Source organism: Corythoichthys intestinalis, chromosome 9, assembly GCF_030265065.1.
Source record: "Corythoichthys intestinalis isolate RoL2023-P3 chromosome 9, ASM3026506v1, whole genome shotgun sequence".
NCBI classification, from domain to species: Eukaryota; Metazoa; Chordata; class Actinopteri; order Syngnathiformes; family Syngnathidae; genus Corythoichthys; species Corythoichthys intestinalis.
The window spans coordinates 37,517,398-37,533,871 of record NC_080403.1 but is presented as its reverse complement, the minus strand read 5'-3'; the positions used below and the strand labels follow the sequence as shown (position 1 = coordinate 37,533,871).

At 36.7% G+C, this 16,474-nt stretch overlaps 1 protein-coding gene across 1 annotated transcript in view; it reads right to left on the bottom strand.

Moving 5' to 3' along the window:
• Positions 1-1,490: 1,490 nt before the first annotated feature.
• The window catches only part of ptpra (protein tyrosine phosphatase receptor type A), a 45,140-nt gene continuing 30,156 nt past the window's right edge, over positions 1,491-16,474 (bottom strand). The window contains exons 5-22 of the mRNA XM_057846103.1: positions 15,982-16,081; positions 15,764-15,837; positions 15,197-15,333; positions 14,001-14,091; positions 13,823-13,899; positions 13,664-13,700; positions 13,478-13,575; positions 11,124-11,243; positions 10,854-11,020; positions 10,642-10,777; positions 10,287-10,436; positions 10,077-10,170; positions 9,922-9,998; positions 9,698-9,832; positions 9,480-9,605; positions 6,270-6,421; positions 5,649-5,784; positions 1,491-3,852 (exon numbers count right to left, since the gene is read on the bottom strand). Of these exons, the coding sequence (XP_057702086.1) occupies positions 3,778-3,852; positions 5,649-5,784; positions 6,270-6,421; positions 9,480-9,605; positions 9,698-9,832; positions 9,922-9,998; positions 10,077-10,170; positions 10,287-10,436; positions 10,642-10,777; positions 10,854-11,020; positions 11,124-11,243; positions 13,478-13,575; positions 13,664-13,700; positions 13,823-13,899; positions 14,001-14,091; positions 15,197-15,333; positions 15,764-15,837; positions 15,982-16,081 (1,982 nt within the window). The 3' untranslated portion in view covers positions 1,491-3,777. The remainder of the gene's footprint in view (positions 3,853-5,648; positions 5,785-6,269; positions 6,422-9,479; positions 9,606-9,697; positions 9,833-9,921; positions 9,999-10,076; positions 10,171-10,286; positions 10,437-10,641; positions 10,778-10,853; positions 11,021-11,123; positions 11,244-13,477; positions 13,576-13,663; positions 13,701-13,822; positions 13,900-14,000; positions 14,092-15,196; positions 15,334-15,763; positions 15,838-15,981; positions 16,082-16,474) is intronic.

The following is a 16,474-nucleotide window of genomic DNA, read 5'->3' as shown; positions in this document are numbered from 1 at the left end:
CCATGGGTTGATACATTTGATTTTCATGGATAAATTTTGTGTGACTTTGTTGTCAGAACATTCAACTATGGAAAGAACAAAGTATATAATAAGAAACATTTCATTCATTCACATCTACAATGTGTTAGTGTTACCTTTTTTTTTGGAGCAGTGTATATATTAAAAAAAGTTCTTTAAAGGTGACCTTATATAATTAAAAAAATAATAATTTGGTCATTTCATCATGTTTGCATTGAAAGTACCCAGATTTTCCTTTTTCAAGCAATATTAGTTGAACCTTTTTGCTTTCTTTTGAAATTCTCATTATATAGCTGACAAAATTAAATATTAGAATTTGATCCTAATTTCAAATTTACGCTCTGGCCATTGGCGAATGGGTGCATCAATGGCAAGCATTTATATTAGCAACTACTTGTTTAAGGGATTACAGGCCTTCAAGACTATACTCAAAAAGAACAGCTATCTAATATTTATTCTTGATTTACATTCGCACCACCAGTCTTCATTCATGTATTAGCTGAATGAGCATCAGATTCTTGTCTCGACTTCAATTAAGCATCATAGACGGAAGAAAAATCTCAAGCACTTTATTAGTTTTGAACAGTATCTTGCTTAGAAAGGCCATCTGGCATTGTATAATTATATATAATTTTATTATATATATATATATATATATATAATTATATACACATATATTCAAATATTGAATAACAAAACACTAAAAACCAACATGGGCAAATAAAAAGTTGGGTTATCTTAAGACAGTTATACCAAATTAAAAACATTTCAAAATGGTCCCATTCAATATACATTTCTTTTTATGAAAGGAAAAAAAATAAGGAGGGAGGGGAATAAAATAAGCAAGGCAGCACACAGGAATTCATATAAATAACATTACATTATGTACAAAAGTAGGGGAATAATTTAACCTGGACCAACAAGATGATGATGTTCCAAGTTAAAAATGTTAGTGAGGAAAAAGGTATAAGCGAGTGCAGTTGAACACCAAGACATTAAGGAGGAGATAAAATCAGACTCCTACCCATGAATTGGTTTCCCTTGGGACTGTTGTGCATGGGACAGATGAATGACGTATTTTGCAACTTTGATTTTTTTCCCCAAAATATGGGAAGTACTTTTCACCTAAAAGAGACAGCTTTTCATAAGCATGTTATTTATTCAACTTGTTTGAAAATTGGAAGAAAAATTAAGATGACAATCCACTGATCTTTCTTAAAGCATTTTTTTTTTTTTTTTTTTTTTTAAGTTGCTTGCACAAAGAGAAAATATGCCATTTTAGATCTGAACAAAGCACTGACAAATTGGTAACTTTTTAAAATTACTGTTAAGTGAGGCACTTAAAAATGTGGTTTCTATGTGTTGGCACAGTGTTGTATTGAAATGCAGTGAGAATGTGTTTTAAACACAGTGACAACGACAAAGAAGCAGAGATTGACAGATTAAGCGAGCAGTCCAATTCTTGGACTGACCCAAAAAAAAAAAAAAGTGTGAATGGGAGGTAAAGACATGCTGACACCCGAGTGTGTCAAAAGTAGGGATGATTTGGTAGGTGAAGGTAATATGACAATATACAAACAGTAATTTCAGTGGCTGGTCATTCATTTGCTACTTTAAATAAATACATAGGAAGAATTAAAGCTGTTCAGAATTACAAACTAATTTGAAAACCCTCAGTTTTAACTGTTGCGTAGTTCTCTCTTAAGGTTGATTATTTTTTCTGGTGCAAACAAAACAGTTATCAAAATCTACAACTGGCCCTGGCACCCATAGAAAAATGCTGCATGTAGTTGTGTTTGGTAAACGTAACAAAGTGCAACATCAGCATGAAGCAAATAATGCTCAAGTGTGGATCTGTTCTATTTTTCTTGGAATGGGTAATAATGAAAAACAATTTGATACTTCAAAGAACTCGAAGATTTTAACCCCAGTCAAAAGAGATTTTGTTGTCAATGTGGTTTCTGAATTAAGATGATGAAAAATATACAAGATTTCTAAAACGTAAAAAGAGGAATATGAGAAAAGCAGGTAAATGTTGAATTAAAATACATTATAAATCCTTATCACCTCAGACAACAAGCAAGTCTTAGTGCTACTTGCAATCTTTATTTTTAAATGTTTGAATCTGTTGGTTTTTACGTTATTTCTCGTTTAGTCTTGCACATTAAAGTAGAGAGATATTTTGGGGTCGAAAATGAGTTTCATACATAACAGAAGTCCCCCTGCTGAACTGACATCATTCATTTATCATTACAATCATCAGGAGGGGATGGCCTCAACTGTGATGTTTGCGGTAGTTTGAGTGAGTGTGTCTTAGTGAAGAGCAAATCTGAAATAATGAAAAGAAAAAGCACAGTTAAAAAATGAAAGAAATAGCAGTTCTTGCTAATGACAGCATTTGAATTAAAAAATGACATTCTTTAACATCAGTGTTCCTAGTGGGACTGAATGGACATTCTTTTCAATAGAGACGGACAATACAGCATTGTGATGTCCCGCCAATATTAAAAAAAAAAAAAAAAAAATGGCTCAAAGAAAAGGCAAGAAAGGCTCAACATGTTTGAGTACTTGTGGAGTAAAGTACTTAAACAACAGGTTGTGACACCTACAGAAATCGAAAAATATACAGTCTATGGTTGGGGGATAGCATTTGCAGCAGTTTTCACTCTTCTGCAAAGACTTTTGAACGGGTCTGGACATTTCTGAAAATGCCTGGCGAACAGTAGTGCTATTTTCTCCCAGAATGTGATGCTTTGTGTAGACGTTCTTCCAAACATTTTATCTTAAAATAATAATAATTAGTATTCTGTGGGAACTAAGGGCAAAGCGGGACCATTATAATTCAAATGGCGTGTCTGAATATGTCCGTCCATATTGTGTAAATTAAGATAACCAAATAGCTACTGCAAATTTCAGTCCTGCAAAGATCCTAAAAAGTTTACCCCAAGTGCCTTAATATGATTGTACCCCTGGCTGAAAAAACAAATAACAGAATATTTTGCCGTTTGCACAGATGTGACCTTTCCACCAGCATGGATTATGCCAACAAACACTATAAAAATTCCACCATACAGTTCCTGATGTGTATTTGATGATCCATAGATGCAAGTTGCGAAGTGGTGTGAAATTTATATTATCAGCTAATTCTGAGTGAGGGCACATTGAACAGTGTGTGTTATCTGATTAAGTCTTAATAGCTTGAACCTCTGCCACCATGGCACTACAATGGACCTCTAGCAAAACCAAAAGCTGTTACATTTTTTCAGTCCTTAAAATAGTATTTATAAATGAATATTTTACATAAACCTCCAAAGCATTAGTAAATACAGAAAGAGAGAAAGCGAGCGAGAAAGAGAGCAATAAAATACTTTACAGGTGCCACCCAAAAATGCAGCTGAACTCAAAACTGTGTCCAAAGTAAAATTTGAACAATGCAACACAGTAAGTGTATGTAGGCAAATCTGGTGCTGTATCAACAAGACTAATGTTACAAAATACTCAAGAAGGTGTCTCCTTTCTCTATGTGCAACTGCCCTGCCTGCCGTTACATCCAGACTGTGTTATCTTGGTTCCCTTTTTCTGCAGGCAGATCTTCCCATCTGCAGAAGAATACTGGATGTGATGTGTCACCTGGAAAAAGGAAAACAATCCCGCAGATGGAAGTATGCAGAGCCTTCTGCATGGTCGTGTTCGTGTGTGTTCTGGTGCATGCACGTGGTGTTAGTACTATATGCAGCCATCCATCCCTCCATGGTGAGTCTATTTGAAATTGGCGTAGTCAGAAAAGGCATCGATATACTCCTGGACAACTTTGTAGCAGAACTCGTACTGCTCCTGGAAAGTAAGATGGAAGACGTCACATAACATCAGCATCACATTCAACTCGACATTGTTTCTGTCAGAACTCATGAATTAGTCAATAATTAATCAGTAATCAACTCTCCCCACAAAATGCTTATCGATGCTTCAAGATGGCAGCAAAAGCACCACTTTTGTCGTATTTTATTGCGATTCCTTTTAATAGAATCTCTCATTAACTCATTCACTCCCAGCCATTTTCACCAAAGCAAGGCCCTTCGCTCCCGTTTTACTGGATTTTGACCGATTTTGCAAGGCCCACAGAAAATTCTGTGCTATATAAACATGGAACCCACCAAAAGAAAGATTAGACTCTTCTTTCAGCAGAAAAAAGTTAGTTCATATCTTTTTCCATTCTTTAGAAATCAGCATTAGAAAATAGCTTAGTTTGAGCAATTTTCCAATTTCTGATGAAAAAAACCGAGAAATCCTTTTTGTGAAAGCATACATTTCAAACATAACTTTGACTTATACACAGCTATTTTTTGCTTTAGTTACATCCCAAAAATCTGATAATGTTTTCCTTTTACAAAATAAGACAAACAACAAGATAAATAGAGCTTTTGATAGCAAAGTAACAACTTATTTACGCATAACTAACTGAAAGATGACGCCGTTCTGGCCGCGACAGCCGGTTAAACTTTTCCTTCAATGCTGTCTGTCTCAAAAAAAAGTTTTTTTTTTTTTTTGGTCTCTGCAGGCTCTGCTTGTGAGCAGCACCGACTCAAAGGCATCGTCCACTGCACTAGTGGTCCCGGTCGTTCTGCTCGGTCGTCCGCCGCCTGGCATCCATTCGGTCGTCTTCCGCCGGCGCCCGGTGTTGTGCCGAAAAATGTTCCCCCCGCGTGAAATGTCCCCCCTGACGGTATTTATGAGGCTTTATTGAGGTGAAAACGTCAAATGTTTTCATGGACGCATTACAGTCATGGATTTACGACTGTAAAATCAGTTTTAAATAAATAAATTACATAAAATATTCATGACCATATCCCAATGACAATAACACAGGGAATACATTTATTAGGTTAAGCAGAGCAAAATAATACATCTTCACAGTACACGATTCATTAGTTGAAGCAGAGTTAAATAATACATATTCACAATACAATATTTATTAGTTGAAGCAGAGTAAAATAATACATATTCACGAACGGTAAAAGAAAGTCGTTTCCGTGTCCATCGATTGGTAAGAAAAAGCTGTTTGTGCGAGTGACGTGTGGGTGATTCCGTCAGGGGGAAATTTCACGTGGGGCGGCTATTTTTCGGCACAACACCAGCCATGCGGCTTGGCAGTTTGTTGCCGTTGAATCGAGTTGCGGGTCATACCAAATGCGCTACTGCCCTCCAGTGACCCGTTTTATTGCTTTAAAATGGATTTTCAGCTTTGTGTTTTGGAGCTAAATTGAATCAGAACCCAGAGATGTCTTTTTTTTTGGGGGGGGGGGGGGGGGGGGGGGGGGGAAGAAAAAAAAAAAACGTCTTTGGGACACTGAAACAATTAACACAACACAACAACATATATTTAAACGTTTTTGGGAGAAAATGAGTTAACCAATGTTTTATTTACTGATTATTTTATTAAATCCTATTCATGTAAGATTCTAATTTCTATTTAAGCATGTATAAGTGGTCAATCTGAACTACTACTTAACTCTTAAACGTCTTATCAGTTTCAGTCTAATCGATACAAAAAAAGCAATGTAAAAGATAACCCAAAGACAGAAACAAGGAATTTTCCATTCAAAATACAGTAGTGTAAATTCCCTTCTTACCAGTGTCTGCACCATGTGGGGTCTCTGCAATCTGAGGCTCTTGACTGTCTGGAAAACATCCAGAATACCTTCTGCCTTCACTCTCTCCAGGACTGTACTCAATGCACAGAATGTCCCTGTGCGTCCTGCACCAGCACTGCACACAGGGAAAAGGAAGCATGTTCAGAAACAACAAATATTCTACAATGAAAGCCTGCAAAAACACTTGTAAAGGGTGAGTGTGTCTCAGGCATTACGTATTCCATCATATTTTGACTTTCGACTGACCTCTGTATCCGCCGCAGACGCACATTATTCCTATTATTTTTCAAAAGGCAATGAAAAATGCACTCTTATTCGCGGTATTGGAATTTTCATTACAACACCCTGCCGCAAGAGGCATTTCAGAATCTTAAGTGCTGCTAATTTCATGTTAATATTGACAGCAGATGAAAGTTCAGCTACTTTCTAGTTTCTCAGGTTTTCAGTACATACACTTTTAAAGGTATGAGTTAAAAATGATATAAAACCAAATTTTTAAAAAGTGAGTTGCTCTTTAAACAATGTACAGCACTCATGATAATCGTGAGGTCTAAGTATCTTAAAAAACAAAAAACAAAAACGTGTGCCTGTCCTTCTTACCTGCAGTGTACTGTGATAGGATGGTTGCCGGACTGCTGTTGCTGTTTTTGCACTGCAGCTATTATATTGATCATGCCTTTACCATCAGTGGGGATGCCCACTTCTGGCCATCCATGGAAATGAAACAGTCGCACTGCTCGAGCTTTGTTCTCCTGGAAGAAGGGAAGGAAGGTGAAAAAAGATATTTAGATGGATTACTGGTATGCTCGACTGAATTTACTCTATTGTTGACAGTTGGTAAACTACCACAAAAATCAATTGGGACATTTGCGGAATTTCAGGATGAACTACCTGAAAGGTGAAATTAATTTGACCTTGTAAGTCTCAAGTGCACTAGTTGAATGCTTCACTACTTCTTGTTGTTCTCGAACCAGGAAAATTTCACAATGTGTGTTTTGATCCACCATTATACAGTGGTACCTCGACATACGATCCTTTTGACATCTGACATATGACGACATGCTGTGACGATTTATGACAGCGTCGCAATTTCATTGTTTTCCCACAAGACGGACGCACAGCGGATTTTCTTGAGAGAGAAATCAACATGGGTCCCAAGAAGGTTAGTCCAGGTGTGGGGGTATAAAAAAGGGAAAAGGTGACACTTACCATTGAAATTAAGAAGGAAGTGATAGAAAAATATGAGCGTAGTGTGCGTGTAAGTGAACTGGCTTGACAATATGGCTGGTCTGCTCCGACCTCAGGTTCGTTCAGGAACAGCATGCAAAACACAACCACCACATTGGAACCCGATTCGTAACATTATTATTATAGTATTATTATTCCAATTTGTATTTATAAGTCATCTGTTTTGCTATGTGTAATTAACATTTGTAACTGTACCAGCAGTATTTATTAAGGATTTAGCATAGTTTTTTTGCTGCGGAACAAATGAATCGAATTTCTATGTATTCTTATGGGAAAATCCCACTCTATATAAGACCATTTCGACTTACAAACCAGGTCCTGGAACGAATTAAATTCATAGGTAGAGATACCACTGTATTTCCAAAGACTTCTATTACACTGATTTCCTTTGACACTTCCAGTCTTCCTGTTGCAACTTGTAAATTTTTGTTTGAGCTAATAAACTTTGTATGCATTCGTAATTTAGTTTATGGTCACATTTAGCGTTTTTTTTTTTTTTTTTTTTTTTTTTTTTTTTTTAAGGGGAATGTGTTTGAACGATTTGTTAACAGCATTGTCATTGTCAAACATTTTCCACTTTATAGCATTTCAGCTAGCGGAGTTTTGCTATGTAAAGTCCGCTAATTGTTCTTTTGTTGTACTTAAATCCTCATTTGTTTTCCCCCCATACCGTTTGAGGCAAAGCTCAGGTGTTTTAAAGCAGTAATGTGAACTAATTTCTTCACATGCCAAATAGGGTCACAAGTAATTAAACATTGTCCAACAAATAAAGCATGAAAAAATCATTTATATGTTGTATATTTGACAAAATAATCGCGTTTCCGAAGTTCGAGCCTGAAAGGGGACGAACCCGGAAGTGATACGTCACACCGGGAACAGCGTTGGCAGCTCCATACATACGGCTGCCATACTAAGCCCTTCAAACAATGATTCAAACAGCGATATAAGCAATAGATCGAGCGCAAGGGAGGAGATCCAATTTTTTGAAGAGTTGGAGGAAGAAGAGGAGCTTGGAATTTTATGTTGGACCTAACATGTATTAGCCAGACGCTAATCAGGATGCAAACAATGTGCTTAGACTACCTGACATGGAATGGATACAAGACCCATCGAGATTACAACATTGGTAAGATATAGGCTGTTATTATTTTCATTATTTGAAGATGCAGGCATTTGCACATAATTTTATGTTTTTGTCTATCTGATGACATTGTTAAAAAAAATAATAATCAGACTTCATATTCATTTTGGCAGATCCGGCTTACCCTGAAGCCGCGTTTCATCCACATTTTGTACATAATCATTGCGAGTTTGATTGTTGTGTAAATAAATTTGTGCCACTTGTGAAATTGTGTGGCTCGTTTTATGTTACACCGTTCGCGAGCCGTCCTTGGGACGTAACACTAGCGAACACAACAACAACTATGCCACGACTATTGCCACGAGTTGGCTTTCGGCTAACATCGCTAGCTTCTACTGTACATTCCACAACAGTTGGCAGCTCTGCTTTGACAAAGTCAACAGTCATCTATCCAAAAATCACACTTACTTTTTGGCAAATACTTGATCATAAGCAGACCGGTTAAGGAAGCAGGCATCTTCGAAGTGTTTGCAGCAGAGAACACTACTCGATGATGGCGTGAAATTCATTCGCTTCGTGCGAACGAAAGATGTCCATTTACGTGCCCTGCTATCCTTTGGCCACTCATACATGTTTTCGTTTGAGTGAGAACAAAACATCGCCACACACCGCCGTGGCATCTTACCGAGAAGCAATGCAACAAACAATACTGTTCTATGGCGGACTTCTCTCGCACTTCCCGGTGTGACGTAATTTCCGAAGATTTCCGAAGAAAAGCATTTTCGTTGTCAAGGGCGTTGCTATGGGTTAAACAAAGAATCTGGAAGGGTTGCGTTAAAAAAAAAAAAGAAAATATGCTTATAATTGTTTAGCCATTGATATTATTCAAAAACATGGTTGGCCAACCTTAGTTCACATTTCCCCTTTAAAATAAAAGTGCAATTCTGCAGAGTTTGAAGAAACACTCAAGAATTTTATTTTGTATTCGCATTTAAGCAGGCCTTTGTTTTACATCTCCTAAAATTTGTTCTGCAATGCATTAAATGTCCTTAATCTGATTACTGATTATTCAAAACTAAATAGTTGATAGAATAACCGACAACTAAAATAATTGGTAGCTGCAGACCTAGAGTCTTCCTGGTCTTATGTTGTCAAAAGTCGCATGAAGAAATGAATTACAGTGCTAATTGAACCAGGGAATTTATTAGTATGTGGATAAATCAATGGATCAAACACTTGGCAGTTTAGCCCCTTGTTAGAGAACAGCAAGTTGTGTAATAAAAAAACGCATTGACACACTGGATTGTCACATTTAACTGCATTTAAAGGTTTAGAAAATTTAAATTCACCGAAATATTATACTGCATTTTACGTTCATTCTGAAATTCTGCCAGAAACCTGAATATTTCTACCTTAAGATTTTTTGTGAGTACACAACAGTATGTGTGTGGACCATCTGTCACTAGAACAGTTTTATTTACCCTGCTGTTGGTAACCAGGAGGTCCCGTACTGTATAGCTTTCACTTTCTTCCTCCCTTTTGAGTTCAATGGAGATGTCCCCATAGGCCACCACTCCATCACTGGGCCAATACTGAGCACACTTTTCCTACACGGGCAAAATCATCCATGCCTTTAAAATCTTTCTTCATCATAATCGGTCATAATTATGAATACGCCAAAGTGCATAATTCTACACACCTGCCCTCTCTCCTCCAGCTCAGTGAGCATGACTATTGAACAGCTTCTCCATTCCCAGATCATCCTCCAGAAGTCCTCAATGGTGTGCTGTAAGGGGCCTTGGCTTGCCATGTACGAGTCTTTCTGACGATAGCCCTGCAAGTTTGAGAGTGAAAGAGCAAGCAAATGAATGTAAGAAAATTTCAACTGGAACGCTGCGAGCATGAAGCAGCTTTTGTACTCACATCAATGAAAGAGGCATTGACATAGTCAGTGTTCTCTTCCCCTCGTTTGACTGGGATAATCACTCTGTTGAACTCGTCTTTGAAAAGAGGAACACATAACTTTGTGTTAATAGTGTTCATCGGGCATAAGGAATTCTACCAACTGCTTGACTTACATGGAATGATTTGTAGTACTCTGTTCTTCTTCATGTTGGCAGGCAGATTGCCAGTTCTCATTTTGTCATTCTGGATTTTAATTGATGTGAGTTTCTAGTAGATAAACAATATCAAGCAATTAATTATTCATTAATTATTTGAATAAGGTTAGCTAGCTCAAGAAGGAAAAGGAAATCATGGTCTTTAGATGAAAACAAACATAAACAGACCTTGAATTCAGCTTCCAAACCACTGCAGCCTGCTCCTGGTGAAGGAGCATACAGTTTAGCTAGGTGGGACTCCAGAGAGGTCACCTCCAGCTCTGTGTCTCCATACAAATAGTGCTCTAACAAAGCTTGGAAGATGAAAACGTATTGCATCTGTAAGGGTTGAAAAATCAAATGAGTTGAAGGAGGTATAAAAATGTACAGTAGATACAAACAGAAATCAATGCAAATGATAAGTTGTCATAATAAATATGATCGCTATACAACAACTGTATGCACAATAAAAATGCAAATAAAAGGCCCGTGTGTTACATTTCTAAACTTTGTTTCAATTATTTTGATCCTAGGTGAGACCTACATCAGTCTGGACCATCTGACATCGCTGGGCTCTAATTCTGGTGACAAAGCCGAACACGTCCACCTTCCTCTCAGTGTTCATCATATCCAACATGGCATCTATTACAATGAATGTACCCGTTCTTCCTACTCCCGCACTACAAAGAATGGAAAACAAACCAAGTTGTACAACATAGCAACAAACTCAGACAAATTTACGAGTCAGATACTTACCTGCAGTGGACCACAATGGGCCCAGCATATTGAGGGTTGTACGTTTTAACTTTCTTGAGAAACTTCAGCATACCAATAGGGGTGAAGGGAACACCAAAATCTGGCCAGCTGGTGAAGTGAAACTGAGTGACAAGCCTTTGAGGCTTTTTTCCAGATACATCTCCAACCTGAGACGCAAAACAGATCTAGTCAGTATCACAAAGTCACTTCACAATAGGCGTAACATCCACATTCCTCAGACTCTAACATGTTGATTCTGAAGTTCCTTACTTGTTGGATGCAAAACTTGCGGATTGTGTAATCTACAAGAACCATCGTGTCTTCCACAGAAACACGAATGTTCCCATATGTCCAACAGCCCTGGTCCGGCCAGTACTGGGCACATTTACACTGAAACACAGAAATGGATTTTTGCAAAAGCAGTACACACAAGAGTCAAGGGTTCAGATGTTCACATAAACAAAAGTAATGCCCTGGAATAGTGAAGACTTTTGTTTTCCCTAAGACCCTAATGTATCACATTTGATACACTTAGAATTTCATTATTTTGGGACTAATTTAAAATTTTGAAATGTATTAAAAAAAAATAAAAAAAGAAAGAAAATGATGGATACAAGTCAACACATGCATCTGCAGGTTCCATGAGGAAAAAAAGATCTGGATTTAGCCAGGGTTACAGATATTAGAGCGCTTCATACACATATTCATTTTGATTTTTCTTTTTTTACAAATTTGAAAAAGTACCATTAGGACCTTATTTTTTTAAATTTTGGGATTCTCTGACAATGGCGTACCGCACGCATGCTATTTTTAGACTGTGACATCGCATCGTAAAGCGGAAGTAAAGTAGAAGTGGGACATTATAGACCCGCCGTCGCATAGAAGCAATGGTAATTCAGCTACTTTTCTCCGGTAATCTTTCAAAAACGAACATGCTGATCATGCATTGCTTTTTTGGAACTTGTAGAAACTACTCTAGATTAAGGATGTTTTCTTCATACGTTTCCCGAAACCAAAAACTCTGGAGGAAAAAATGTGACGAATGAATCAACTTGCGCGGACGTTTTAACGCCAGCTAGGTGAAGCGTTCACATTTCATATGCGGTAAACATTTTGTTGGTTTGGCATGCTCCTTCAGAGGACAAATAGATAAGCAATTTTGATAGTTTTAACTTATTTTTTAGCATGACGTTGTAGCGTGCTGCTTCTGTCTGACAATGAATGACCTGAAAAGAATTAAAATAGTATTTGACTGCCAGTTACCTTTTCTGTTGTTAAAAAAAAAAAAAAAAAAAAAACTTTAGTAAGGGGAAAGTGTAAATAAATTAGAGAATTAAGATTTGTTATCAATTAAAAAATTAAATGTGTTCGTTGACTGTCACTGAGTAGCATTTGCGATCGTTACACAAAACTAACTAAATTACCCCCAAGAACGGTCAGAGACGGACAATCAGAGGATATACTATATAAGTAAGACAGGGCTGGTGGTAAAGGATGGCTTTTTGAAACAGGAAATGTCATTGTCAGTCGTGTCGATAAAAAAGCTAAGGCTATGCTTCAGTCGGCTCGGTTTTTTTTGTCTTTTTCAGCCTTCCACACTCAAGCCATCTCTTTAACTGAACATTTTTATGTTCTTCCACATCTTTGCCAGTGAATTTGGCACCAGGGACATCATTTTCGGAGAGAATTGCAAGGTTTAGCTCTGTAAACATTTCCTTCGTACACGGTTTCCATTCATTTCCTATTAGGGAGGAGGCGTGTCCCCCCCTTAGCAACAGTAGCTAATTTCGTGAATATTAATGTGCGGAAGTGATGTGTTGCTTGCAGTACGCCATTGCTTCATGTTGCAGGCTTTAAAGGGTTAAAATGAGAACAAGTGCAGAAAAAGTTGAGCCAAATTGTAAAGAATAGGACCACGCACTATACTATATTCAGCAATCCAGTACTGTCTTTATACTAGGGCTGTCAAAATTATCGCGTTAACGGGCGGTAAATAATTATTTTAATTAATCACGTTAAAATATTTGACGCAATTAACGCACATGCCCCGCTCAGATTAAAATAACAGCAGTGTAATGTCCGCTTGTTACTTGTTTTTTGTTGTTTGGCGCCCTCTGCTGGCGCTTGGGTCCAAATGATTTTATGGGTTTGGGGAGTGAGCATGGTGTAATAAAATCAACAATGGCGAGCTACTAGTTTATTTTTTGATTGAAAATTTTACAAATTTTAATAAACCGAAAACATTAAGAGGGGTTTTAATATAAAATTTCTATAACTTGTTCTAACATTTATCTTTTAAGAACTACAAGTTTTTCTATCCATGGATCGCTTTAAGAGAATATTAATAATTTTAATGCCATCTTGTTGATTTATCGTTATAATAAACAAATACAGTACCTATGTACCGTATGTTGAATGTATATATCCGTCTTGTGTCTTATCTTTTCATTCCAACAATTTACTGAAAAATATGGCATATTTTATAGATGGTTTGAATTGCGATTAATTACGATTAATTTTTAAGCTGTAATTAACTCGATTAAAAATTTTAATCGTTTGACAGCCCTACTTTATACAAAAGAAAACATGACACTTGTGAACTGAAAACCAAACTGCCCTACTACCTCTTTCCTCTCCTTCAGATTGGTCACCATCACAATGGTAGCCGTGTTTTGCTCCCAGATCATCCGCCAATAGTCATTTACTGTTTCCTCCTTCGGTCCTGGGAGCAACAAAAAAATGATAAAGGAGTTAAGATTACTTTTGCGTGTTCTAAAATAAACTATTTCAGTAATAGTTACAATTATTACCTTGAGCTGCTATGAACTTATTCTTCTCCTGGTAACCCTGCAGTAAGGGAAGACGGAATGAAGGAAGTGACAAAGGGTATATATTATAATATTATGATAACCCAATTCAAAGCACAAACACTATGTGTGAAATGAATGCTGTACAGTTGTTGTACAAACATTTATGAAGGACGCGTTGATGAAGTCAGAGTCTGGTACTCCTTCCAATGATGACAGATGCACCCTGGAGTGATCGTCTAAGAAAATAAAAAAAAGGTTTTTAAGACTTATTTTTACATTTTCTACAAAGGTAGCTCGATCAAAGGGACAGCGTAGCCAAGTTCATTGGTTTGCCTACATGGTAGGATGTTGACATATCTGTTCTTTTCTTTATTCTCTTCCTTGGATGCTGCATCACATGTTGCCTGAATAGGACAAACTGGCAGAGCCTGAAAACAGGAAAATGTATTACGTTAGATAGCAGAGGACTGTCAAATTAACATTTTTAGTCTTTAAACGTAGCTGAATAAGTAGCAGGATCATTTATGTACATACTAAATATTAGGGCTGCAGCAATCAATTATTTCAGTAGCCGATTAATCGATAAACCATTAGTTCGAATAATCGAGTATTCGGATAAGGAACATGAAAAATTAAATTACCTGAGCTGAGCATCAAAAGGCATAAAAAATAAAATAAATGAGGATCTATGTACAACAAAGGAACAATTGGCTAACTTACATCACAAAAGTCCGCTAGTTTAAATGCTATAAAAAGCTAACTTTTTTACAATGCTCTTAACAAATGCTTCAGACATATATTCCCACAAAAATAGGCTAAATATATAAATAAACTAAATTACGAATGCATTAAAAAAAAAAAAAAAAAATTAGCTCAAACAAAATTTAGCTTAGGTTGGTCTTAGCACGGAGCACCTGGATTCAGCCATGTGAATTGAGGCAGACTAGAAAGCAGTGTATCTATCCGAATCAATAAAACTAAATGCAAACACTTTCAAAATAAACCATTACAACGTCACTTTAATTAAACGAATACTCGAAGCAGCAAAATTCAATTCGAATATTTTTTTCTAATCGAATACTCGAGTTAGTCGATTAATCGTTGAAGCACTAGTAAATATATGTACCTAAATATATATTTTGTATGCAGATTTATAAGTACGGTAAGTATAAAAAGTATATTTGTACAGTTTATGTGTGAATTTCACATTGTATTAACCCTGACAACGACTGACATTTGAGTAGTACTGTATATTTAATAAATTTAAGTAATTTAAGTTATTGTTTTTATTTTTCCACAGGGTTATGACTTTCAAATGAGATTACTTGTTTAAAATAGTCCTTGATGCCTGTCTGGCTATTAGGCATTTTAATTGTTGTTTTGTTTCTGAATATATCACAAATATTATCTTATAATGTAAAAATCCATACATAATCCTACGTTAGAATTATAGGATTTAGAACAAAATTAATCGTGCTGGACTTTGGGCTAACATTTCAGGATAAGGGGGGTGGAAAGGATAATTAGTCGTACATTAAACTCCTCTCTGAATAGCTTGTTGTCATCAGCCATGCGACGATTCATTTCTTCCTCAAGCTTGTCGACAGGAAGGGGTGGGTACTTCCTGTTTGTACTGGGCGAACGGGCCAATAGTGGCACACTCTGGAGTTCTGCACCAGGAGAGAGGAAGCAAAAGAGACAGAAGTGAGGAGAGGTTGGAAGGAAAGGGAGGGTTGACACAGGTTTAGAGGGCCGCGGGAGACGGGGTGAGAACAGAACAAAGTTGTCTTAACAAGTCTAGAAGCACAAGCTACTGTACATTTTTTTTTACTATCACCACCAGAGGGCGGTGCGACTTAACACTGGCTAAATGACGAAATCACAGACAATGAAGGTCTTCTGCCAACAGTCGATGAAATGTTATCAGTTCAGAGCCAGATCAATGAAATGTTACCCGAAGCAAAGCGGGCTATCAAGTTGTATAAAGCCACAATACATATCAACCAATATGCCTCCAAACAAAAGAATATTTAACTAATATGTAGTAATTGTGTAATGTCAACTATAGGGAGTTTACAGATTGCAAAAGCAATTTTTTACCTGTATCATCTGATCTTCCATTCGTCAGTCTGAAGGAGTTGGAGTGGCTTCCTGCCTGCTTGTATTTTTTGAATCTGTCAATTTAAAAACAAAATGGAAAAGAACTAAATTTGACATCAATTTGATTGTTGTTACTGGCCATTACTACAGTACCAGCAACATATTACAGGGTCACCAGAGGTTTGGGACTGCTGGAGTAAATATTGCATTTCACCTACCTGAGCATGTAGAGGATGATAATGATGAAGATAATGACCAACAAAGAAGACAAGGCCACTGTCACCGCTATAATTGGCATGTCATCAGAAGGGTTGTTGTCTTGGTAAGGGACAAAAAGAGGAGAGTGTTTAAGACAGTAAATAGGCAATGCAAGGCAAATTTAATATATAGCACAATTAAGTATTATTGCTTCAGATTATTATTTTATTAGATGTTATAGTTTAACCTTGCGCTGTGAGTAAGGTCAAATGAGATCAAAACTATATTTGATTGAATTGAATTAGTGCAACAGTGTACTTTGGAACATACAGAAAATGTATAATATAGGACTATTTGAATAATTGAGTAATCTGTCAATTATTTCCCCAATTTATTCATGAATGAAATGATAATATTTTCTATTAATATTCTACTGAGTCATGAACAGGAAATTATATCAGATTGACTGTGCAGGAAAAAAAAAACACATATTAAAGAATTCTAATCCAGTTG